At 41.3% G+C, this 26,086-nt stretch overlaps 1 protein-coding gene across 4 annotated transcripts in view; it reads left to right on the plus strand.

Moving 5' to 3' along the window:
* The window catches only part of TOM1L2 (target of myb1 like 2 membrane trafficking protein), a 58,879-nt gene that overhangs the window by 2,709 nt on the left and 30,084 nt on the right, over positions 1–26,086 (plus strand). For all 4 annotated transcript variants that reach the window (XM_027800351.2, XM_005435672.4, XM_014277162.3 and 1 more), the window contains exons 2-6: positions 17,454–17,538; positions 18,230–18,308; positions 19,988–20,137; positions 24,576–24,710; positions 25,687–25,845. In XM_027800351.2, the coding sequence (XP_027656152.1) occupies positions 17,454–17,538; positions 18,230–18,308; positions 19,988–20,137; positions 24,576–24,710; positions 25,687–25,845 (608 nt within the window). The remainder of the gene's footprint in view (positions 1–17,453; positions 17,539–18,229; positions 18,309–19,987; positions 20,138–24,575; positions 24,711–25,686; positions 25,846–26,086) is intronic.

The raw sequence follows: 26,086 nt of genomic DNA on the forward strand, positions 1-26,086 counted from the left end.
TGGCAGCCAGGTTCCTCACTGTTGAAAGCTACCTGTTTTTTGGACTGGCTTACACGGTAGCCTATAGTTAGTTTCCAGTGGTGGCATAAGAGAAACTGTATAAGCCATCACCATGACTACTAATTACATACCTCACTTAATTTTTCTTTAATGCTTTGATTGACCTGTGGACGGTGAACTGTCCTTGTGTCTCTAGCAAGTCCCTCTCCTGAGCAGAGCGGGTAGTTTTTGACAAGGCTGTTGTGTGGAAGGCAGTCAGCTGCTGCAGTGTGCCTATGACTCCTGAACTTTTTATTCATTCCGTATTGCTTTTTACCTGGAGGTTGCAGTGAAGGGAGGTAATAGCACCATTTTACATATAAACTAAATAAAATCTCACCCAGGATTTTGTGGCAGAATCCAATACTTCCCAAAGGCTTTGTGAGCAAATGGTGCTTTTCAGCATCCCATGGGACTTGGAAGAAGCCTTCACAGTGCCTTCAGCCCTTCACAATGTCGCTTTTGTTGGTGGTCAGCGCTTCCTAGCAGGCGTCCTTGGGAAGATCCCTAGGCAAAGGTTTGTGTGTTGCGGCTGGTGTGCTTCTGGTGTTTTTAACTGGTGCTGCCTGCTCAGCACCCTGCAAATTCAGCAGCTGTCAGCAACACTGGATGAGGAGCCCAGTGAGGCCACTGGAGCTTTCAGTGCTGGCTTGTGCTGCGTGGCTCTGGCCAGCTGAGGGTCATGCCACCAGCCCTGGAGAAGGTCTTTGTGAAAGCTGGCAAGAGTCTAGAGGGTGGAACTGGGTGCCACAGGTTTCAGAGGCTGCCAAGTATGTCGGGGCTGGCAGGAGCCTTTGTGGCATTGGGTGTTGGTCTGGTTCTTACAATTGAACTGTCTAGTTTTTCCAGTTAATACTGTATATATGATAGAACAGATCCTTAGGGGACTGTTTTGAAGAATACTCCTGACCAGTGAGGAGGAAAAATACAGGAAGATGTGTAGTAAAATGGTGGAGGCAGACTGGTTGCTGTCTGGAGAGGGGCTGGCCTGCGGAAAAAGCCGCAATTCACAGTAGTGGGAATTTGCCTTGAGATTCAACATCCTGCCATAAATTGCATTTTTATCTTTCTTTGTTCAAGGGAGCCATCTTTAAAGTGTCACCACTCTAGTCAAGGTTATTAGAACAAATACCCTTACTGTAGGTTAGTGAAAACATCTTGGATGATTAAAGCTGATTGAATTACAAGAATGTGGAGTACTGGTGACTTTTTTTGCTCTTTCTGCTTATTTGATATAGGCCATATGGCTTACACAGGAAAACCAGTTACATTTTGTAGTGGTTTTGTTTGGGATTTTTGTTACTCTGGAGATTTTGCAAAGGCTTTCAGGAGAGTGTGTGTGTGTTTGAATCCAATGCTGCTGACACCACCGCCACCCCCAAGCTCCCTCAGGTGTGAAAGGCTGGGTCAGGGCAGTGATGTGTGAAATGGGCTCCTCCTGGGGTGGTGATGGGAGCATCGAGGTCCATTTTGGTAAGGGCTATGGTCAGAGCCTAAGTGTGTTGAGGTCATCCTTTCTTGCTGCAGCCTGAAGTTTGCTTGGCTTGGAGTCAAAGACCTCGGGGGAGTGAGGTCCAGAATGCACAGAGACCTGCAAGTTAATTTTTAACAATATAGTAGAAATCAAGGTGTCCTGCATAACTGGAGGTGGGGGTGTTGATCAGGTGATGCTGGTTTATGTCCCTGGTCCCTGTTGATGAAGGAAGGTTTGAATGAGGGGTGCCGGTCTGGGCACTGGCTGCGAAGTCTGGTTTTGGAGGAGGAACAGTAGGATGATTTAATACAGAGTATTCTTTAAGGAGACTACAAAAACAAGGTTTCAGCAAAAGATATGGAGGCACTTTATTGAAGCAACAGTGAGGCAGACAGCTTTTCAATTGATTTTATCAAAGCACTCGCAGTTTCCATTCAAGGCTGTTAAATTGATAATAAATATGGTGGACAGAGTCTGTTTCCAGAGCTGCTGTTTGTTCCTCCCTCTCCCCCCCCCCCCCCCCCCCTTTCTTTTTCTTTTTTTTTTTTTAAGTAACAAAGTGCCTCAGCTTCGGGGTGTATAAACACCTCTTTATTTTCTTTCCACAAGAAGCACTTAATAACATTCTTCAGGTTTCTTATATCTTAAGATTTTTGAGTCTCTGAATAAAAATGGTTCCTAAATAGATGAGTTGATGGCCCTACACAGGAATAGAAGTACATTACAGTGAGCAGTCCATGGTAATCCTGCAGGATGAATTAACCCAGGCTTTCTTGTTCACATACACAATTTGCCTAAGTTCCCTTCAGAATAAACTTACTACTTTGCTGTGCTCTAATTCAAACATTTTTTTAACGACAAACCTTTTCCCAAAACCAGAAGTCAGTGTTCAAAGCGCACACTGTAATCTTAGGATCTGCTACCAATAAAATTACATGTTTGCAGCATGCTGTTGTGGTCTGAATCATCTCTCTTTTCATTCATTGCATTCTAATGAAATAAAAAGTCCTTTGCATTTACCCATAACCACTGAAGTATTGTACCCTGTTCTAAGGGAAGTTTTTCCCAGTACAAGGTAACAGTAACTTTTCTTGCTATATCAGAAAGATTAATTTTGTATTTGCCTGCAGTGAAGAGGGCACAAGAAGTGCTTTCCTCAGAGTTTAAGTACTTTTATAGGTACTCCTGTAGCTGGTCAGTTAAAAATCCACCCTCCACTGTTCATATAGAATTGTGCTAGTCATGCAAAAGAGAGTCTGATAAAGTGCTTCTAGTTTTATAAGATTATTTGGATCTGCTTTCACTTCATGACAATGGATTATGTTGTAAGGAAAATCTCCATGAAGTATGAAAATGGGTATCTTTGCTTTTAAAGGAGCAAATAAATACTGAGTCGTGAATCTGGCAACTTGGAGAAACTACATATATGTGTGAAGCTGGATAATTAGTATAATACCGTTTAATACTAGGTTTCTAAGACTGGATTTATTTTACAGGCACAAAAGCAGATTGTAGTTCATGAAGGTATTATAGCATGTATTTTTGAGTAAGGCAGTTTTATCTCTTCCAACACAGTACGCTTAAATGTATACTCCATATGCTTCTAATATAAAACTATATGTGAGAGGTTGCAGTGTGAGGACAGCTCGTTCCCAGTTTCAAACTGCTCTGTTCATGTACTCAGCAGATTTTTTTTTTAAACTGAGTGTTTAAAATTTGCTTGACTAAAAACAGTTAGAAAATCCTCACAGACCCTTCCAACTAATTTTGTTTCATCCAAAACCATTTTCACCAAAAAAAAGTATTGTGTGTTTTCCTTAGTTGAATTAAGAACAGTTTTAAATTAGACTTCCCTTTGATTTTGTAAACTATGTTGCGTTTTTAATTAAGTATTCTTTGAAGGTGATCAAGGCGTTGGGTAGTATCCTTGGTGATAATGGTCGGTGGAGGAACAACCAGCCATTTTTGCAGAAGTTTTGGTGAGATGATCCTTCATGGGGAAGGATGCTGCATAGTACTGCAGGGCTGGTGCTTTTCTCTGGGTAAATAATTTGTGTTTTGGTTTCAAAATCTGTGCAAAGTATAGGCAATGGAAAACACAAGTGTTTGGAGAACACAGGGAAGAAAGAAGTCGTGTAGGAGCCCTGAGAAGTTAGGAAGTGACCTAGAAGGCCAGCCTGTCCATGAGTCTCCACAGATCATCCAGAACTAGGGGAATTACTAGTTTTCTATGTAAAAACACTCGTTGCAGATATAAAAATCCTATCTAGGATAGGTAGGCCTCATTTTCTCTATTTGCTTAGTCATTCTGCTGATGGTTCTCCACAATTGTTTTGCTCATTTGTTTCAGTTATTGTCAATGGGAAAAGGCTCTTCTAAAATTGATGATTCTTGAGCACAAACGACACTGATCTAAAGGCTTTGCTAAAAACTGGTCTCTCTTCCCTTAGGAGGAGGTCCATCGCTACAGGTAAACATGTCTTCACATAACTCGTTAAGCCAGGTCTGCCAATATGTGGGTACTCTTCCTGTTGCTCAAGAAGGGGAAAAACAAATAAATTCAGCCTGGCTGTTATTGGCAGCAGTGTCTTTAGATTTAAATATACACTCTATGATTGTTCTGTACCTGCCAGAATTAGAAGGTAGGTCCCACAATGTAGTAGTAATTTCAAAATCAAGGATTAAGGAAGGAAAAAAAGTCCCATGTATGTATATACCCTGTCAGTGTTTGGGCAATTCCTGGCATGGCTATATTTAGATGTTTACCTGTGCTTCTGTATCTCTCAGTTCACCTAAACCCTTTGGCAGCTCAGTGTTTGCACTGTAGTCTCAGAGAGCATCAGGAGACTCAGAAATGAGAAGATATTCAGAAGAAACCTGTTGAATAATTTGATTAGTTCATAAGCCTGCTTATTCTTTGAAAGTAAGCCAGTCTGTTCCCCAGCTGGTCCTCAAAAGCTGCCTGGGTTAGATTACTTTGGGAAGAAATTCTTTGTTCAAATTCAGATCAAAGGAAATGTACATAAAGTGAAGGCACAGATTGGTGTTATAAACTGTGTTTGAACCCCAAGAACTTTGGAGAACATTGCTTTCTTAAGGCAAGACTTTGTTGCATCCCAAATGCAGTCAGGAATGTTGAGGATATTGTGAACTTGGACATGTTGCATCCTCTGTACTTCTTGGCTACATCTATTGCAAGAAGTGTGACCAGCTTTGTATTTGACCCAGATAACAAAACCCTCACATTTCTTGCATAGCTGAGTAAAACCAGAAAGTCTCATATTTCCTGATTATTATTATTTTCTTTAATAGTTTTGTCTTAATTATTGCTTTCCGCATGCATTTTCCTTGCGGAAGGAAAAGGGCATCCTTCCTTGCCTATACACACAAAAAGCTACCTTGAGCAGATTAAACAAATTGCAAGCTTCAGCAGCTTTGCCAGCAAATTTTAGGTCTCTGTGCTGTACTAGGCCCATAGACTAGCAGTATTTCATAGGTTCCAATCACTTTGTCTTTTGAGACCAGCAAATACGTCTGTATGTTTTAATAGAGGCATTTTGCTTAAGCTGTGATGACCAAATACTGAAATACAGATTATTTTTTTTCTAGACATCTGCAAGGCTTTAATAAATAATTCTGTTCAAAAAGTCAAGCCTGAAGTAAGTTTTTGACTGAGGTGATCCAGAGACGAGATACTACATTATGGCACTTACTTCTAAAACGTCTTTCATTGCAGTTGGTGCAATGGACATCTGTTGGGCTCAGTACAAACGGTTTTCCTTTTTTTATGTTAAACTGTCAAGGATCAAGGGTGTTCACCAAAAACCGCTCTGATCGATTAACAGTGTTAAGGAATATAACTAGTTAGTTAGTCCCTAATTTAAGATTAGGAGGGAGAATATGCAAACTTTATTGGAATATTTCATCTGGAGCGAGTCTTGAAATTGGTCTCTGCATTGTCACCAGTTATTACCCAAATGTTGTCCAGTGTTTTTCTGAGCAGTTGTTGTGGTGTATAGGTATGATAATGAGATGATTGACAGTGAAAGGTAGGGGTTAAACAGGGTACAGCATATATTTGGGTTTGGGGTACCCTTATCTCATGTTTAAGCTGTTGTAGTAAATAGCTTGTTTTTTCATTATCTTTGAGCTGCCCTTTCTCTACTGAGTTTTGGTTCTTCTAATTAGAAGGGTATTTTAGTGAAAAGAGCGATCTCAGACCTTTGTGAAATTTTCTGCTAGTGCAAATAATGGTAAATCTGAAATCACTTATTAGACCAGAAGTTGTTATGGCAACTATAAGATGGCTGGCTAATCAGAGAGTGAGATCAGTTTTTATTTACAAGTGTAATGAGCAATTAAGTTTGAGCAGCTGTCAGACTTGGAAAGTGATTAAAGTTCAGCAAACAACCCAAATGGGTCAGTGTTCAGTTCTGGTGGGTTTCTGACACCGCAGCTTGATCATGTGTGAGTTTTACCTACTATAATTAAAAATGCCTTTAAAATCCCCATCTATGCCAATAACTTGGCATAGTCAGTCAGTAATGAAAAATCCCTCTTCCTATCAGGTTCCTTAAAGGGTATTGGGCTTGAGTCTTGCTGCAGATAATGAGGTATTTCATGTGTAGCATCCCCTAACACAAACCTTACTTTGCATGCCGACTTACAGAATCATCTCCAGGCTGTTGACGATCACCAGGAGAGAGCTGAAATAGTGCAGCCCTGCTCAGGCAAGCTTTACACCTCTAAAGGGCACTCTTTCATAAAAGGCATCATTATACTCCTGTTGGCTGCTTAGGAAGCTGCTGCTGGGCTCAGAGGAAGGACGTGCACAGTGTACATGAACATTAAATGCAATAGAAGTAGAAAAAGTCTAGATTCACCCAGAAATAGAAGGGAACGCCCAGGAGAGGCTAACCTCAGCTGGAGCTGGTGAAGTCAAGTCATTGAGCTGGCCACCAGTGAATGGGGCCAGGCTAGTGCTATTGCTGATTCTGCTTTCCCAAGCAGAAGCAGTGACGCTACCATATATTAGTGTCATGTTGCCAAAAAGGCTTCAGTACGTTTTGTGTTTGTTGTTTGTTATTTGGTATCCTGTGACGTCTCCTGTGTTGTTGATTAACAAGCTGTAAGCAGCAAAGACTGGAGAGCTGGTTCTCTGTAGATTCCATAAGATTGTATAAGCTCACACTAGGAAAATTACCTTCCCATCCATACTCTGCAGTTCTTGGAATGCGCTAGATCGGCCCCTTTCATTTGCTGGGATTTGCCTCCCTTCTACCTATGGTAAATAAGCCAAACTGTAAGCCATGCTCAGAATCTGTGTTCTAGTTGGAATTTTAACTGTCCAAGGACCAATATAGTTATTTTCCAAAAGTACGCTGCAATCCCCTGATACATTTATATTGTTTTTAATTTTACCACAGTAATAGTATCATGTAATGTAGGTGATTGCAGTGGAATGTGAAATTTATTGGTGCAGTTGCTGACCTGAAGAATGTACAAAGTCAGATGACCAGGTAACGCAAGTTGGTGAATGAGGAGGGTTTATGGGAAAATTAAAATGCCAGTCTCAGAAATAAACATTTGCATACTTGATCTAAGCTTCTAGTATTTACATTTTCTATTTATCAGTCTTTTTTGGGCTTATCTATGGCAGTGGCACGTGAGAAACAGGGCTGAAGAAATCAAGCAGAATTTTTAGTAGGGTTATGGGACACCAGGAAATCTGCACTTCTTAGCCCATACAAGACAGAATTGCACATGTGTCTTGTTATTATTGTTGCCTAATTTGCCCTCAGGTTTCCTGAGAAGATTGTTTGGAAGTGTTTAGCCACTAAGCTTTTGAAGGCATAGTAAGCTTGGCTTGTTGGAACGGGCAGCTGGCAGTAGAGTCCTTCAATGACAGCAGCGTTGGCAAAAGTAATTGCTGTTACCTAGTGGAACAGGAGCCAGCTCTCTCCTCTTCCCGTGGTGAAAACGCTTAGTGTTTTCCAGACACTGATCTTCAAGCCGTGGAGGTACTGGAGAACTTGAATGGGATCAGAGCTAGCTGCCTCTTGCGCAGGCCTGCTGTCATCTTGTAGAGCGGTGTGAGGGAAGGCTGCAAAATTGAAAAGCAAACTGAAGCATTTCACACTAGAAAACGTGAGCTGTCAGCCCTCAAAAGCTGCAGACTCCTCGCTGTCTAGTTCGCTGCTGCGTGTAGGATAATCGTGGTTTTCTAGAGGACACAGCTCTCGTCTTTGTAGTTGCAGATACATAGGAGAGCTGGGTGTGGGAACACGCGCAGGAAATAGCCTACTGCAAGTGTTGTTTCATTTCGTTTGTAACACGTTTTAATTATCATGTATGAACATTTACTTAAAAATCTGTTGTAGCCTGTTGCAGCTAAGGAGTAAACTTGTTCTTGTAACTGTAGGAATTAAAGATTTTTGCCTTCCCTGTGCCCCCCCCCAATGCAATTAGTCTTTTCAGTTTATTTTAAGCATGTGTGAATGTGGGCAATTGACTTTAGGAGTAACCTTTAAAAAAAAAAATAAAGCCCCACCAAACACCAAAACAAACAAAAACAACAAAAAAGCCTAAACTAATGTAGGAGCCTGATAGATCATCATTGCCTTATAGTTTGTTTGCAGCAAACACAGTGGTACAAGTGAGTGGATGGGAGGGGGAGTCTTAAATACATGGGGATGGATTTTTAGAGTTTGCAGCTGACTTGGATTAAAGATTCTTAGACCATTTCATCCATGAAAGGCAATTAGTTTTGTTTTATGAATATGAAAAGCACGTAGCTTGTAAGTACTGGAGTGAAGTCCCAAGTGAGTTATTAGAACTTGCTTTACTCATGTAGTACAAAATTAGCCATCAAGAGCTGATAGATTTCAAATATAGCTCACTGACACACTGATCATCCATAACTTTTCATAAAGGCAATTTTTCTGTCTCACCTGTAATTACTGGATGCCTTTGAAGTCCTGAATGGGGCAGCTAGATTGGGATGCCTTCTTGCTCTTGATGGTGCTTGCAACATCCTGTGCAGCTGGGATATCAAATTGTAATACCATTCTGCCTGTAGTTCTGGGTGGTAAAACTGCATCTGGATGCATAGAATATTCCTCTCTCTCTCTCCCCTACCTCCTAGTAGTATCTTACTGGTTATATACATTCTTCTGCTTTGTACGGTGATATTTTTTTCCTGCATTTTGGAGGGAATGTTTTAAAAAGCAATTTGCAACAATTTATTTAAGGAACTGTCATACTGGTTCTGTGTGACTTATAAATATCAAATCCACTGTAATAGAGGTTTTAGGCATACTTGTTAATGAAGAAGTTGAGAAATAAATCACTACTTCCAGCTGCCTCTTCTCTCAGATTTGTAAGTTAAGGCTGATAAAATTAATGGAGTGTGCTTTTTTTCTCAGGTTTTTTTTTGGCATTAGGACAAATTCATGTGTTTGTATTAGTTTAAGAGCTTTTTTTGGCATATTGGGGTTGTCTGTTGTGAAATCTTTCTGGTGATAAAAGCTTCTTGGCTGCTAAGGGGTGTTCAGATTATTTCTCCAGCTTCTTTGGCTAGTTTCTTTGTCTGGGGTGCTTTTTTTGGGTGAAGGAGAGCCAAAGACTCAGCTATTAAGAAATTTTGTATTTCTAGTGTGGGTGAACAAGCATTATTCATCCAGTATGCCAGTGTTTTAGTACCTGAGTTTCTCAGTTAAGGAACAAGGTAGCACTCCCCAAATTATCCAAGTTCCTTGGAGAAATTAAAACAATATAAAACCTCTTTGGCAAGTAGGAGACTACAAGTCAAGTTCTGCCTATGGAAATGACTAAATGTCAGTGTGATTCGGTATACAGCACTAGCTGCCTTACTGTGGTCAAAGGAGGAGGAGATTTGGGTAACGATCCCAATGCACTGACCTTGCAAAGTGATGCTGTGCTGATAAATTCTCCCATGCAGAGTCTTATGGGCAAGTCATAGCAGTCACAGTCAAATTCAGAAAAGGCAGATCTGAGGGAGAACGTTTTGTCACCCAGAAGGTTTTAATTTATGCTTTTGTGCCTCTCATCTAGAGAAGAAAGATGGACACTCAGAGTGTGATAATATTAGACTACTGAAAGTGTTGCCTAATAGATCACAGATGTTTGCGAAGCGGTGAGCCATTGTCTCTGCCAATACAACTGTACAAGGGACAGTGTCATGAAGATGTGATGTGTCATAAAGGAACATTGATTTGTTGCTCCCCTACAGTAAATCACACTGTAAACATCTCCATTCAAATCCATTAATACAGGATGTATATTTAAAAACTGCCTTGACATTTCTGATTGCAGCTTTAGCATATTGATTTCTGATGTGAGCAGGTTTTTGTCTGTCAATTGTAAAGTAGCACCATACTTGGAATATTGTGGGTTTGCAGTGAGATGGGAATCGAGCCAAAGTCACCACTGAAAGAGGCGAAGAAATGTGCGGTGCAGGCCGAGTTTTAGGGATGATAAGTGCCTCAGAATCATGCAAATGGGTTGGTGAGCTGGGAGCTGCTGCTGTATGACCTAGCTCTGAAGGACAGCTATTTACAGAACATGGGTCAACACGTTAGCTTTAATGAGTGTACAGCGCATAGGAGGAAGGAGATTTTTTGCGTTTTGTTTTTAAAGCTGTGTAGAATGAAGAAGTCGGAGGGATATCACTTTGTTTTAAAGAAGCAGTAGTCTTTCTGCCATCTGTTTTGAAAGGGAGTAACTTATATACACCTGTCATTCAGTGGAGCATGCTGTCCGCAGCAACAATTTCTGCTGACGGGGGAACTTCAGTGAGAAGATTCATGAGTAAAGTCTTTATGGTATAGAAACACACCGTTCTGCTTGGGATCCAGATTTCAAATGCTTTTAAGGACAATGACTAAACCATCATTTGTGCCTGAGATGAATGACATCTGAGTACAGAAACTGCCTGGACTAGGTTATCCTGTCAGGCCATTTCTGTACAATACAATAGCATAGTACTGGAAGGTCCATCTGGTTTTACAACCTGCAAATGCATCCAGAGCTATGAGATGTGATTAAACTGAGTCAGGCTGATATGCTCTCTTGCCTACTCTGGTATTATTATAAGGATTTCTGTTTTGTTCTTCTTTTTGTTTAGGAGAAGCAAGAAAAATCTTTGTTGTACAGCTGTTAATTCTTGTTTAATATGTATTAATCCATTCACCTTGCTCTGCTTCGGAAACTGCTGCACAGCTATGCTCAGTTAACCAGCTGTCGTTTCCGGCTCCTGAGAGGCTGAATTTGTGGGAGATGTTGGGTGATGTCTTTTCTGTGGCATGTCTAAATCACAGGAACATTGTAGCATAATTCTGAATACCATGTGGTCCTTAAAAAGACACGATAATTGCATATGACATATTCATGATTGCAGGTAAGTATGATCTGGAAGGCAGCTTTGCAGAAGTTTGGCACTTGGGTAGCACCTTCAAAAAGACCTGGAAGTTAGGTGGAAAAAAAGGCAGCTCCCAGTTCAACCACTGTGCCTTCAAGCAGCATTTGAGCTAAATACTAGTTATGATTGCACCTGTGTGTGTCCACAGCTTCTCTTGTTATTTTAATGTAGACTCCATGGTCAGTACAAACTATGATTACTGATTTATTCAGCACCAGAAACTTTAGCAAAACAATGAGTGGAGGATAAATTACTTCATCCCAAAGAGTTTCAGTGTAAGCATAGCTAAAATCAGTTGAGAAATTACAACGGTCAAAATGGATGACCAGTGCTGCAGCAGTGCAACCCAAATCACGTTTTTCTGTGATGCCTTGCAGTTCAGATTGAGCCCGTTTGTTCTAGCTGACTGCCTTTTTCTTTGGAAGTGTGAAGCTCAGCATTTTCAGAGCAGTGTGAAATAAGGAATGTAGAAAAAGGACTTGGAGCAGTGAGGTGGCTAATTGAAAAATGCTATTGGAGCTGTGCTTTCTAACAAAGAAACTGGCAGGTTTTTATGAGGAAGTCACTTCAGAGTTGAGTTTTGATCTTGAATTTTGAATGAGTCCCATTTCCTTTTTATCAAAATGCTGCTATTAAAAAATAAAAAGCCTCCTGTTGGTTACCATAATGTCTAAGTGTCTGTGACTGTCTTTTTAAAAGATAATCTAAAGAAAGCAAGAATAGACTATTAGGTCCAGACATATCCAAGTGTGTTATTCTGGTGTATCTCCGTCTTGCAAGTGAGATGTCTTGAACTCAGCAGCTACGTGAATGCTGAGGATCTTTAGTCTTATATTCATTTTGCTTGGACAGCTGAAATATGTTTCCGTGGCCTCTGTATGGTCTTTCCCCAGATCTTATTGATGGTCCCATGCAGGTCACTGATGATTTGTTGAATCCAAGAGAGACAGTCACAAAACATGATGCTTTAAAGCTAAACAATTCTATAAGCAGCAGCTTGGAGGAGAGATGTTATAGTCTCATTCAGTGGCTTATCTTCCCTTGTGAACTATCTTGTCTGTTTTGCATTGCCTTGCAGAACTCTTTTATTTTCCTGAAAGACCTTTGTCCATTCTGTAAAAGCATTTTGCATTTGACCTCAGCTGATAGCCCTTGCTTCTGAGAAGGCTTCACTGTGCAGAAGGGAGGAGGACCAGTAGGATGGAAGTAAAAGCTTGCTAATACTGTGGCTTTTGTTCCCTGTCACAATTTATGCAGAGTGAAATATAACACATCTGACTGTTTGATTTGCTAATTTCGGTCTTGGAGCACAGCTGGTAGGCAGGTGGACTGTTAAGAGGCAAGACAAAGATCTAAGATCCACAATCCTCTGAACTTCCAAGGGGGGGAGGGGGGGGGGGGAGTTTTATGCTGTTGGAACACCAAACATTATTGGAGGGAAGGGGAGAAATTTGCAACTGGACCTTTCTTGCTTGTGTGTCTAATACGGTACACTGATGTGTATGCTTCTTGCATAAACAGAAGGTGATTATTTTTTTTCCTGCATAATTCTTCCCAAATGTATGAATCAAGAGTCTCTGAAGCAACATGTGGAGAAGTCCCAAGAGAGAAAAACTGATTTCTCTGAACACAAAGATCTGTTCATTCACAAGATTTTGGTATTCAGACAGAAAACAGTGCAGCTCTCCTCCCATTTTTACTTAATGTGATTTCTAGCTAGTGCAAGATTTAACTTTCCCTTTTCCCGTGTCTTCCAAGAACATTATGCAGCATGACAATCACTTATTGGTACTTAGATAGACCTTTCAGGGAGATTTTTACCCTGTCATGCCTGCTGTCATCATTCAGCTAGAGTAGCTGTTCTCTGTGCCTCTAGCAGTCAGTTTTTCGGTCTCGGCTGCATAAACACGCACACTGCATGTGAGTTCAGTAGCATTATAGCCTTGAACTTGTGCAGTCACAATCCTAACGCAAGTCTCCAGGCTTGCGGTTCAGTATAATGGGCAGAGTCCCCATCAGCAAGTTCAGTATAATGGGCAGAGATGCACGTTGGAAGGAGGTTGTTGTCATATCTGTATGTGAACAAAGTCGAATTTTAAGAGCGTCATCAACGTTGAACTGTAACTTTGAAGCAAAAGTAGTATGGACTGAAAAGGGCTGTGGAAGTGGTTTCTTGAGGACAACCAGTGTTAGCATTTCTTTGTTAGGTAACTTTTGAGCTGGGTTCAGGATGGCTTGTAAAGGTTGTTCCGTTTTTTTCCTTCATTTAAAATGGCATTCCTGTCCTGCCTGGCAGAGCCTGTTTATTATGTGGCAGTTTACATGGGCATTTCTGACTTGATTTCCTTGTGGTGACATCTCTCTGGTCAGAGCAGCTTGCTTGGGAAGAGGCTTGGCTGGGTGTGTGTGTGCACTGAGGCTTTTTAGACTGAAAACTTTATGCTACTGAACAGTGCCTTATGAATGCCATAAAACATACACAAATTCAATGTGAACAGGGAAATACTGATATTGCCATTTGGCAGAGTGTGGAAATGCGGCCAGAAGAGTTAGGTCTCAGAGAGAAGGTGTGAATGAAAAAATAGCACAATTTTTTCTCCTTTTCTTTGCAGACCAGAGATAAGCTAATGCTTGTGTGTGCATATGCAGTGTCCAAGGTCTGCAGCATGTCAAGTGTGGAGTGCCAGATTGTCTTCCTTTCTACCAGAACACTGATGCTTTAAATTAGGAAACGTGGTGGGAACTGATAGCATCTTGTTTCTGAGAGAGACTTTCTGATAATCTTACTGGTGGTACTGTGTCTCTGTGTGAGACACTAACTCCTGGCCCTGCTGCAGTGACAAACTCGGCAATAACACAGCACTGGGAGTTGCTTTCAGGTCAGAATTCGTGCAAGGCACCCTCGGCACCCAGGCTGGGAGTTGCCAGTCCTTGTTACGCGATTAAACTATAGCATAAACCCTTCAGTTCAGTGAGGGGAGGGGCAGGAGGGACTTCTACTCATTGCCTTTTTCCTTGTCTGATGTAACATTTCTTATGTCACCCTGGAATCCTTTGGTCGTGTTCCAGAGTCCTTGTGTGGACTAGTGCCATTTAAATGCCTTCTAATGAGCTTGAAAGGGACTGAGGAACTAGTGACACTTTTTAAAAGGTATTTACATGCCATTCCTTTGCAATTCTGTGGTAGTTTGCAAAATCTGTTTAATTTTGTCAAGCATATCTATTTGTTGTTTGAAGAGGTGCCTCAGAGAGATGCATGGCTTCCAAAATGTCCAATAAATACTGGACAGGTTATTGAGCGTTTTTAATTTACTACATTTTTGATGTGTTGGGCAGGGATTCCCTTAAGGAAGAGTGCAGGCAGAAGTGTTTCACCAGAAATCCAGAACTACATCCTGCTGTGTTTTGGTTCTAGAGGAGCTCTACAGGCTTTCAATTTATTGTGGTGTGATACTGTTTTTTAAACAAATCCACACAAACTCATGTGCCTTCTCTGCAGTCAGTCTACTCTTTTGTCACAGTTGAAAGAGCACTGCAGCAGCAAATCTGGGTCACACACCCTACAAAGGACAAACGACTACAGATTACAAGTCTTGTGTGCTCTCTTTTGCTGAAGAAGAGACTAAAATTAGCTTCCAACTCTTTATTTGAATTAAAAATTACCCAAGGGGAAAAGAACTAATTCTCAAAAAGACAACTGTTACGTCTTAAACCTACACATTCTCAACCACATATTACTCCAACGTAAGAACAGAAATGCAAAACTGAAAAGGCAGGAACCAAACTTTGTGGAAGAAAGGGGATTTTGTTTTCCCTAGTGTATCTCAGAAGGAAAATACAAGTGAGGTTATTGGGGACTCCGGACGAATATTCCTGTGCTACCCTCCATACAGTGCAGCAGCAGCAGCATCTCTTCACCGTAATCTCCAAAATACCACTTTTTAACTGTGGAGTACTGCCATACACTCATTTTGTCAAAATAAACCTTAACTAAATGGATTTTACAAGACCAATGAATGAATTGGCTGGTAGCACAACTTTTGTGCAGGGTCAGCATTTTCCACAATCATTTATAAGAAGTGATTATAGCAGACCAAAGTGTATGAGCGCTGCTAAGGTGCTGCCTGATGCCAAATGCTGTCCAGAACACACAAATTGGTTAATATAGTTTTAGATTAAGAAACCAAATCATATGCCCAGCTTAAGGAATACCCTGTATTTAAGGTGTAATCCCTCATTTTTCAATACTGTGCTTATAAATCCTTTGCAGCTTTGGGTATCACCTTATCCAGCAGAGCAGATGTAGTGATTTTCTTTTTTTTAATAGCTCTGAATATTAAGGGTTTTTTTCTAATGTTAAATAAAATGTTTTCCTAAGCAACAAGGACTATGTGGAGGTGAAGGCATTCTATACATTCTATATATCACATTCTATAGTAATAAGGCCTTATGTACAGTATAAGAACAAAATGCAACTAATAAAAGTGATTGTTGCAAGTCGCTGTGCACAAAGATGAGTTCCTGTATCCCAGAAAACATCAAACAGCTCTGCCTGCACTCTTCCTTAAGAAAATCCCTGTCTAATATAGCCTAAATGCAATAAATTAAAAATGTTCCATAACCTGTCCAGTATTGATTGGACATTCTGGAAGCCATGCATCTCTCTGAGGCTCCTTCTCAAATGGAAGGAGTTTTTATTGCCAAAGTGAACTCTACCGTGATGCGGTGATGGCTGAGAAAGACCCCGCAGTGAAGGTGGCACATCAGGGAGTTCTGCAGCCTCCATGTCCTCCTCGGTGGGTGAGACCCTGCGCAGTGGTCTGCGTGCTTTGCAGCACTGCCTCTCTGAATGGGAAACAAGGCCTGCAAAGAATGATCTCCTGTTCCGTAATCTCCTTTTCCATGGCGTCCTCTCCATTCTGGAGAGACATGGCTGCTTGTCAGCACTTTCTGCTTGGGTTTTGCCTAGCTGTTTGGTTTGTCGTAGACTTCTGTAGTTACTGTCCTTGGTGGAGCTGCATTAGCCATGATTCTGGTGTAGACAGATCACTGAAACTTGAATTACCCAGGCACATAGTCTTTTTCCAAATAATGTCCGATAATTAGGGCCTGTGGGAATCTGTGTCCTTAGTCACAGCGATAGAAATGTTAATGGGAAAGACATTGTTGGTAAACAGAGATGTGTGAAGTCCTTGGAGCCTAGTGTTCTCAAACAAAAACTGCCTTGTTCTGGGGGCCAGATTGATGTCTGATGTAAAGACAGAAGAATGATTGGTGAAAATGGTACCTGTGCCTTTGTTTCTGCTTTAAAATGTTTAAAAGTTGGCTTTTTTCTTGGTTTATTTTATGTTTTTAAAATGCTTTGTTTACCCTGTTTGCCTTCCAACATTGGATGCCAGGGATCTGTAGGAAGAACCAGGACTAATTTAGAGGAGAAGGTCGTGGTTGGGCTCCAGGTTGCCCTTTTTAGGTCTTTCTGGTGGTAGACGATAGCATTTCTGACTGTGGGTAGTGTAACGCAGCTAGGGTTTGAATGCTGCAAGTGAGAAGTGTGAAAAATACAGGGGATGTTCTAGGCACCGCTAGACAGAACTATATTGATTTAGGAGGAAATCCCAAGGAGGAAATAGTTCTTGTCAACTGATTACTTGAAGTTATGGTTATGCTACTCTTGCAGATGTCTGTAAATTAAACTGCCAGCAGTTGGCATCTACCGCTGTCATAGCGCTATAGGTCATCCATGCTGTAGGATTTAGTCTGATGCTGGCGTGACTTACCTGCCACGCAAATAGTGAGGGAGTATTTAGGAGTCAGGAGGAAGGCAGATGGTGCTTGGGAAGATGTGTACATAGCCCCCGTGTGGAGAGGAGATGGGGGACATGGTGTGGGACAGAGGGAAGCAGTGCTCAGCCCCTGGCAAGCAGATACTGAGGGACTGTGGTATAGGAGTATGAGTCCTGGGCAAAAAGGGGTGCCTGTAGATGATACTGTGACCTGAACTGTCACGTGCTAAATGCTTTCACGTGCTGGTGGTTCTTTTCAAGCTGAAATTCTGGACTTCCTTGAATTCCACCTCCAAGTTGCTCTCTTTCCTCCCTCAATTCATGTGGAGGTATTATCTCCTAAAACAAGGAGGTCATGTTCATTTTGGGGAGATTTTCCTACCTCATAGCTTGCCAACAGTGCAGCAGCTGAGAAGTTTAAATTGGAATTAGCTGACATTTTCCTACTCTCCCAGGAATTCAGGAATCTTTGAAGAATGGCCCATCTATGTGGGCTGAAGATAGTGAGCTTGAGTGATAATTGATTCTGTCTGGAAACCTCTGTGCTGATCCCTAAAACCAGGAGGGAATGTTTGACATTGCTTACAATCAGTGGGGACTTTCTTTGTGTGTGTCTTTCTTTTACTGGATAGTTTCAGCTCAGAGTAACTGAAGATGGATTGAAGTGTAGCACCTAATCAGGAAGATGTGAAAAGATTTATTTTTCTTTACTTTACAGAAAAGGCCACAGATGGCTCTCTGCAGAGTGAAGACTGGACACTTAACATGGAGATCTGTGACATTATCAACGAGACAGAAGAAGGGTATGTGCTATTTCAGTAGACTTTGAAAGGTTCTTGAACACAATAATCACCCAGTTGTACTCAGCATGTGAGGAGGGGCAGTGAGTCTAGGGGCAGATGCTCATACTTCGAATGCAGTTTGCATATGGGTTGCTTTGTTTTCCTGCTCCTTAGACATTTCAGAAAATGCTATATGATACAGCACTTTCTGTGGTCAGTCTCTGCTTGGAGGGCTGGCCTGAAAAACATATTTTTGGAGAGGGTACCGAATTTGTATTTCTGGGGTTCTTGTTTTCAGCAGGTGTATCTCTTTGCAGTGCTGCAATACTATTAATTTCAGCCATTTGAATAGAGAGCTTCTCTGATACATTTCCTTCAGCATCAGAAAAGCTGTGCTGCTTGCAGTTTGCTGGAGAGCTGATCACTGGTCTTACACCCTGGGCTTTTTTCTGAGTGGCTGTCAATCTCTCCTGCTTGATCAACATCCTGCCTTTTTGAAAGGCCTCAGGCGTTGCTCTGGTCTTGACTTCTGTGATACCTTGTCTCCTCACATAATTCTACGTGACCCTAGTTTGGTTGTAGTCAAGTGCTCTGAACTTAACATGCATACTTATGTCCAGCTGGAAATTGTAAAGGTTTCCTTTTCCCACAGTATATGGCATGTGAAAAGCATGTCTGGGCATCTTTTAAAAATGATCTGTTTCTCCTTCAGTCCAAAGGATGCCATTCGAGCACTGAAGAAGAGGCTGAATGGAAACAAAAATTACAGAGAGGTCATGCTGGCGCTGACGGTGAGTGGGGGCAGGCTGGAATTCCTCAAAAGGGCAGAACCCTTTTCTTTTGTCGTTTTCCTTTTCCTGGCACTCTCCTGAATGTACATGGTACTTGTTTTAACAGCCACTGTTCTGCCCTTTTCTTCTCTCCAGTTGCCTCTTTGCTTCCTTGGAGAGAGTTGCTGGAAGCTTTGCATAGATTTTTTTTTCCTGACTCAATTGATTCCTGCTTATTCTGGGACTCTTATTCATCCCAGCTACTGACTGAGGAAAGTTAAAGTAGCCCAAATGAGGCTGTGTACCCTTTGGGACTTTCCCTTCTGTTCTCATTGCCATGTGTCCAGCCATTTCTCGCCCCCAGGACAACAGTTGTGGGCATATCTGCAAGCGAAGATGATGAACTTGCCATATTTTCAGCTTCATAAGTAACTGATGCACAAATTCCCATGTGAATAGATCTCTGTAGGAGAGTCACATTAATTTATGCTGATCTATTTTAATTCAATAAAGTATAAATTATATTCTGTGCATTTAGGCAGCACTGCTAAGGTGTGAGATAATTTGCCAGTGACCTTTCCTCCTGATGACTTTAGCTAGGGGTTTCCTGGGTAATGCAGCACTCCTGAAGACGTGGTGCTGGGCAGGCTCTGCACCACAGCAGTCTGAGGAATGAGCAGTAGCAGCTAGATCGAGTTATACTGCTGTGGGTAGGTGATCTGTAGGTTTCTTTCCCAGAGCTCTTGTTGCATCTCCCTGACGAAGCATAACTGTACTTTCTGTCTTCTTGCCGTTTCCTATCCTGGATTGTCATTTTGACAGATTACCAAAGACCAAACCATGAGATTATCCATTGTGCAGGAAAGAGTGAAATTCATCAGGAATGTGTCTGTGTCATCATGGCTGATGAAGGTAGCTGGAGTAGAAGAGTAATTACAGGCTCCTCAGATACAGAGTCACAGTGGTTATTAGGCATGGCTGTAAGGAGAAGTGACGCATTGGATTTATCTCCATGCTAATCATGTTCTTCAGAGAAAAATCAACAGCTGTTCTTCCATGGCAGTTGAATGGCAAGTGGAAGGTGCCTCTAGCTAGGTTGCAGGGGGAAAATGTGTCAAAGTATAACCTGTCAGGGCATTCACAAGGGAGTGTTTTGAATGAGTGAAGATCATTCACCTGAATTCCCAGCTCTAAAACATGGCATACAGCTCAGAGCAACTGGCTCCAGCTGTGTTCCAGGTACATAGAAAGTAGAGTGCCACAGCATGATAATATCTCACTGTGACAGGATGTCCTCTGTCTTACCTGCTCTTGATGTGATGCTGTGTACTTAGCTGTTCAGCTGTGCAGGTTGGAAAGCTCTGCATTGAAGAGGAAGAAACTTTGTATTTCTTTACCTTGAAAACAGGCAAAGGTAGATGACAAAAGTGCCCAGTATGTTAATGTGGTGGGTGAGGTACATCTAAATGTATGTGCAGAAGGGAAGCTTTTTGCTAAAAGGGGAAGAAAAGAAGACTTGAAATACAAATGTAACATCTTTATCTTCTCTCCCTCCCATCAAAAGTTTTAAAATTAAAAAAACCAAACCAAAACAAAAAAAACCCACAAAACCCCCCACAAAATTGGAAATCAACCACATTGGTGTTCTGTGTGTGATCAAGCTTTGCTCCAACAATGAATGTTTTTTTTTGTGTGTGTAGGTGTTGGAGACCTGTGTGAAGAACTGTGGCCATCGCTTTCATGTCTTAGTGGCAAACCGTGACTTCATAGATGGTGTTCTGGTGAAAATCATCTCTCCCAAGAATAATCCCCCCACTATTGTACAGGATAAAGTACTAGCACTGATTCAGGTACACAGCTTGTCTTTGCTTCCATATGTTGCTGCCTGAAATAAGGACTGTCTGCTTCAGTGCTACGCATCGCTAAACATGCTGTCATCATTACAAATGTGGCAAGTTTTTTATATGTAAAAACAAACAATATATCCAGATTGGCAGGGAAGAGCAGACATGCACACGCATAGATATTTCATCCAGGGATAAATGTCTGGATTCTAGTTAGAAAGGTACCACTCTACTGTAAAGCAAGAGGACTTAAATGAATGGCTTTGCAATTTAACAGTCACATCTAGAAGCTGGAGACCTGCTTCTGTGATGGGCTTGTCAGCTGAGGCCAGGAAATTTTAGAGGATTGTGCTTTTGCTGTCAGTTGCAGAACGCTTAACTTTCTGTGCCTGTTTCTCTGACCATAAAATGGAGCTGTTTCCCTCCATTAGAAAGCATTCTGATTCCTTTTAAAGATGGCTATAGAAAGTAAATGACCCTATTGGATTAAAATGTTTTTGGTGCCTCTTTTTTCTGGTTATTGTGCAGTAAAAGTACACTGTCAGATCCTCGTCTGCAGTGAGGAAGTTCAGACATAGGCCTGACAGCCACTTCTCCTTCTGTGCAGCATAACAATAAACAGCCATGTTAATTCCACAAACCATTAGCAACACATGAGGAAACATTGGTGCCTGCCTGGAGGAAATCTGACAATTATAGGAAGCTTTATCACGAAGCTCCTACAGGCTATTGCATACACCAGAGACTAAAAGACACTGTGTATTTAAAATGATATAAACCTGCTCTAGTGTTTCTTGTGGGAAAGTATTTACAAATGCGCAGTATAGTTTTCACAATATACTTCTGATTTTTGTGGCAAAGCATGCATTTGAATTTCTGCCGGTTTGTTTGTTATTTGGATACACAGATAGGACATTGTTAGAATGTGACAAAGTAAGTGATTTCCAAACAGGAGATAGGCTGGGTGGGGGAATTAGGTGGGCATTGCATTGGGGTCTGTGGGGTCCCTTTATTTCTGGTCTCAAGGCCTTTTTAATTTTATTTTTTTTTTAATCAGTGAAATTATTAAAAGCAATTCTTGTGCATCTGACTGAGCCCTCAGGTGTCTGTTTTGGTGGGAGAGCTGATGCATGCAGTGACCAGCAGATGAGGTTAAATACTGTCCCATAAAGAGAAACTATGTGTGTTTCCATACTGTTTGCCCTGCTGCAGTGTTTTAGAGAACATTGGTTACGCCGGGTCCTCAATTTAAGTGGATTCCCAGTCATCGGTGTAACCAAGATGGAAGTGTTTGTAACATAACCAAAAAGTGTAGTCATTGCCTCAGTGTATTAAACAGATTTATCTGAGTAGACTTAATGCAGTAGAACTAAAAGCCTTACTCTGGGTACTAACTGCCTTTTGGTATAAAAAGCCTGAGAATTATGAAAGTTGCCTGTGGGTGGGTTCTGTTAGTGTCTCTTTAGCTGGAGGTGGTAGGAGACTTTGTTTTCCAGATTGCCTAACGAGTTTGGAAAACTGATTGCAGCCACTCATTTCAGGTGCCCTATGGACAGGCTCACCCAAAATACCCCGTACGTCATGACCACTTTGCTCAGCTTAGACTTTGCTCTTTAGAGCTCCCTGCAGTTGGCATTAACCCTGTTCCAGGGGGCTGATGTCTTCTCAGCTCTGCTCCACTAACATTGCGTTTATCCCCTTCTGTAGGCTTTTTACAATTTGATTTTGGGGAACTAATAAGAACAGGAATGAGAGGATTAATAGTGCAGACTTGGAAGAATGGGAAGAGAGCTGTACAAACAGCATGTGTCTTCAGCCCTACAGATCTTGTACTCCTGTGCCTTTCCGTAGCAAGGGGAGATAAAGCTGCCATCCAATGCCTTGTCTAGAGACTTGACTGTTTTGAGATGTTGAGCATCTTGTGTCTTGCTTTCTCAGCCTATTTCCCAGCGTATATGAATTAGCACGTATTACATATTGCTTCCTTCTTCACCTTGCTAAAAGGCCTTGGAAATACTCCTTACTGCTGCACCTCTGGTAAGAACTGTATTGCATCAGAGTTTGTACCACCTTGCTGCCCAATAGCTGAGCACTGTCATCAAAGATGAAGCATGGGGAGGCTTTTAGTGGCATGGCAGATTCTTTTGAGGTGAAGGGTACATCTGTTAGAAAGTGTCTGACACTGGAAAAGTTGTCTTGGGATGAGCACTGATTTAGGGGCCAGATTTGCAATGGTATTTCATTAACCTGTTTGGGCACACTGAGGTGCCCAGTGGGATTTATACAGCAGCACCCTTCAGTATCTACCTTTGATAGTCTGGCCCGAAGTCTTACAAGATTTGAATTCCATCTCCCCTCTGTGTGTGCTCATTTGCGCAGCGGGCAAGTCTCTTTAAGCTCTGTGTGTAGCTCCTTATCCATAAAGTCGAGCTAATGTTACTGTTGCCTAGTTGAATTGTAAGCTGTCTAGGACAGGGATTGTCTTACAATGTGTGTAGACAGCACTTAGGACAAGAGCACTTTGTCCTGCTTGTGACCTCTGAGACGCACAGTAACACAGATAGAACCATAGAATGGTTTGGGTCAGAAGGGACCTTAAAGATCACCTGGTTCAAATCCCCCTGCCATGGGCAGGGACAATGCTTCCAGCTCAGGCAAAGAAATCTCTAAATGAGTGTCTCCTTTTTTCCAGGGAAGAGAATTGCAGAAGAGAGAATATATTAAAAAGGTGGAGTGCTAATGAAGTGAGTTCACTGTCATTAGTGCCTACAACAAAATCTATAGGAATCCAGTAAAAGAGAAGATGCATTAGTACATCTCCCTGGACAAACAAGGCTCCTTGGAAGTTGGGGGCATACTTTTGCCTCTAAAGTTTCTTTTGAGTGATTATTAAAACATCCTTTGCCTAACACTTTACGCTCTTACTGGCAAATAGAATTGAAGTGGGGAGCACCCATTATGTAGAAGCATCATTCAGATGACTACTTACGTAAATTGAAAACGCAGAGAAAGCGCAAGGGTAGAGTTACTTGTAAAGTCAATATCCATCAGAGTTGGGGGTGGTTTGGAAGGTCAGTTTCAGGGAAACAGAATGGCTGTTTGCAGTTGGAGCTGTTTTCTCTCGCTCAGATAGGGCTGTTTGGACTTGTACTACATCAGAACCGTTTTTTACTGTTAATTTACATTTAACAAAGCTGAGTAGCAAACCCAGAATTGCTACTTTGCAGCTGATAATGGATGGTCTCCTGGGCATGTAGGGTAGGAAATGCTTTTTCTTAGGATTGAACAGAACAGGAATGTAAGTTAAATATTAATATTATTTCTTATCTTGCTTTTCTATCTTTGATGTCTCTCCTCTCAAATATAAAAAGTGGTTAAAAACAGCTTTTAAAGTAAAAATAGTCAAAGAACGAGTGTAAAGATGGTGACTAAATGAATTAAGTTCAGAGCCCACACATGCGTCTCACAGTACTTACGAATCCAGCACACTGATACTCTACCTCACATATGTGGGGGTTTGTGGAATGCTTCATTTTTAATTGAGTCATAATATTTCAATTTTTCCTTCCTCTAAATTTTTATTGGCTAATTTTACTTGGCTAATTGCCAGTAAAAGTTAAAGTGGGTAGAGGCTTTGAAGATACTGGGCTCCTAGCAGCTTCATGAGTACGGGAGGCTGGCTAGCAAAGAGAAACACTTAGTACTCCCACTGAAGGGAAAGCTCAAATGTGAACTGAAGTCTCCTCAGACACCAGAGAAGTCATGCAGGAGAGATATGAGTGTTCTACCTGTGGGAAATTCTCCCTCTAAACTTGTTCTTTCTGACACACCAGGGTGTCTTAAGTGTTGGATACGCTCTGTAAGCACCCAGGCTTCGTTAGTTTTGCTGCTCATGGGACTGCATGTTTCACTACGTAAGAACCTTAGAAACTACCTTTTTTATTTAAGTTTGGTCCAAATGAAATACTGAAGAAAACTTGACAGCTGTGTTTTTTTCTTTGGCAGCAAATGAGGATATTTCACAAATTAAATTGAGATTATTTAAGATTATTGTATGACTTTATGAATTTTGCTTAGATCAATTTAATTTCACACAGACTATTTCTGGTGGGTCACTGCCATACAATGTGGAAGAAAAGATCAGCATGTGATCACCGCTAAGTAGAGGAGATTGGAAGTGGCTTTCATTTGCATTTACAGATTTTGATGATGTCAGGGACTAGACATAGCTACTGTGCACTGAGCTCCTGTCTACTTTATATTTCATTAAAATGTGTGTGTGACTGTCTTAATAATACTTGCAAGATATTTTAGACCAGGTCTAATGATTATAGCTTCTCTTTGAAGCTGAAATATATGAAAGCTTTTGTAGTCAGTATCTGAAGTCAGGATGGATCTGGAACTTCATTTGGAAGGTTCATGGATAATCCCTTATGTTTTCCAGGCTTGGGCTGATGCCTTCCGAAGTAGCCCTGATTTAACTGGAGTAGTGCATATTTATGAAGAACTCAAGAGGAAAGGTATAGAGTTTCCCATGGCAGATCTTGATGCTCTGTCTCCAATACACACACCGCAGAGGGTAAGCTGCAGCATTTGCAGTTCCAGGGGTATTTTCCCAAGATGTCCAAGTAGTTGGATAACTGCTCTTCTTTCTCCTCCTGTTTCTCTGAATTTGGCTCATTGTCTCACTCCTGGAAGGACATTTTTAATAGTGAAAGGGCATGTAGGAGAAGAATAATACAGCTGCATTTGACAGGCTGATAAGCTAATGGTCTCTCCTTCCTTGAGCTAAACATCAGTGAGCAGAGAAAAAAGTTTGGAGGAGATTTGTATGCTTGTCTTGTACCACAAAAATACCAGGCAAATGCAGCTAACTTGTTCAAAGAGAGTCCATCAGGATATATGGTTGAGACTTAATTCTTTTGCTCAAAAGTATGGTTGGTTGAGTTGGTGATAACCCTAAACCAAGGCCTGCCCATCTTTTTAAAGGTGTAGAGTCTAAACCTCCCACTGATCCCATAGTAATGTGAGGTTTTTACACCTCTGAACAGTTAGATCTAGAAGGTTGACAGAACTGCTGCTAGGAAGTAACTTAATGATTGCAGGTGTTCTGATTATTTACTCTGAGAACTGAAGTTAATGAATCTTTGAAGTGGTAAATGCAAGTGATGAAGGTCTGAAAGTTTACAATTCTTGTGTCAAGATTAATTAAATTTGGTAACTGCGTAACATCATTTTTTGTAAGCGTGCAACTTAATTCCTGGTTTAAAATAATTTATAATTATTTATCTTTGGATCTTGTTTTTATTTTTCTTCTTGCTTTTCTTGTAAATTGACTAAAATGCACGTGGGTTGGGTCGAAAGACATGGGCATGCATTTTCTGTTGCAGCTGTCCGTTTATGGGCTGGCCTGCCAGTCTGTTCTCGTAACGACACTGACCTTTTCCACAAGGTGCAATTATGTTCTATATTTGAGCACATTTGGCTTGAGGTTGCTTACAAAGCAAGTGTTGTCACAGTTCAGCTTTTGAACTCCTGTCTTTCTGATGTGGCAGAGTGTTCCTGAAGTTGATCCTGCAGCAAATATGCACAATTCACAGTCTCAGCAACGGATGAGCACCAGTTCCTATTCTTCAACTTCTCCGACGACGTATTCTGCTCCTCAGGCTCCAGCTTTGAATGTGACTGGTCCCATCACTGCTAATTCTGAACAGGTATTGGGGTGATGGTGTTTTTGGTTTGGTTTTTTGTTGTTTTTTTTTTTTGAGTTAGACTCCTTCAGCAGATGAAATTAGAAAACAAATTGCAGAGGAAATTTCGCTTTAACTCTTTTGACTTCGATTGCCTCCTCGGTCTGGTTTTGCTTGGTAATCTTTCCTTTTATTATACGCTGAAATCTAGGCCTTCAACAATTTGTGAGGTTTCCTGGCCATCCCTATCTGATATACCAGTCCA

This window comes from Falco cherrug, chromosome 4 (genome assembly GCF_023634085.1).
Source record: "Falco cherrug isolate bFalChe1 chromosome 4, bFalChe1.pri, whole genome shotgun sequence".
In the NCBI taxonomy this organism is placed as follows: domain Eukaryota; kingdom Metazoa; phylum Chordata; class Aves; order Falconiformes; family Falconidae; genus Falco; species Falco cherrug.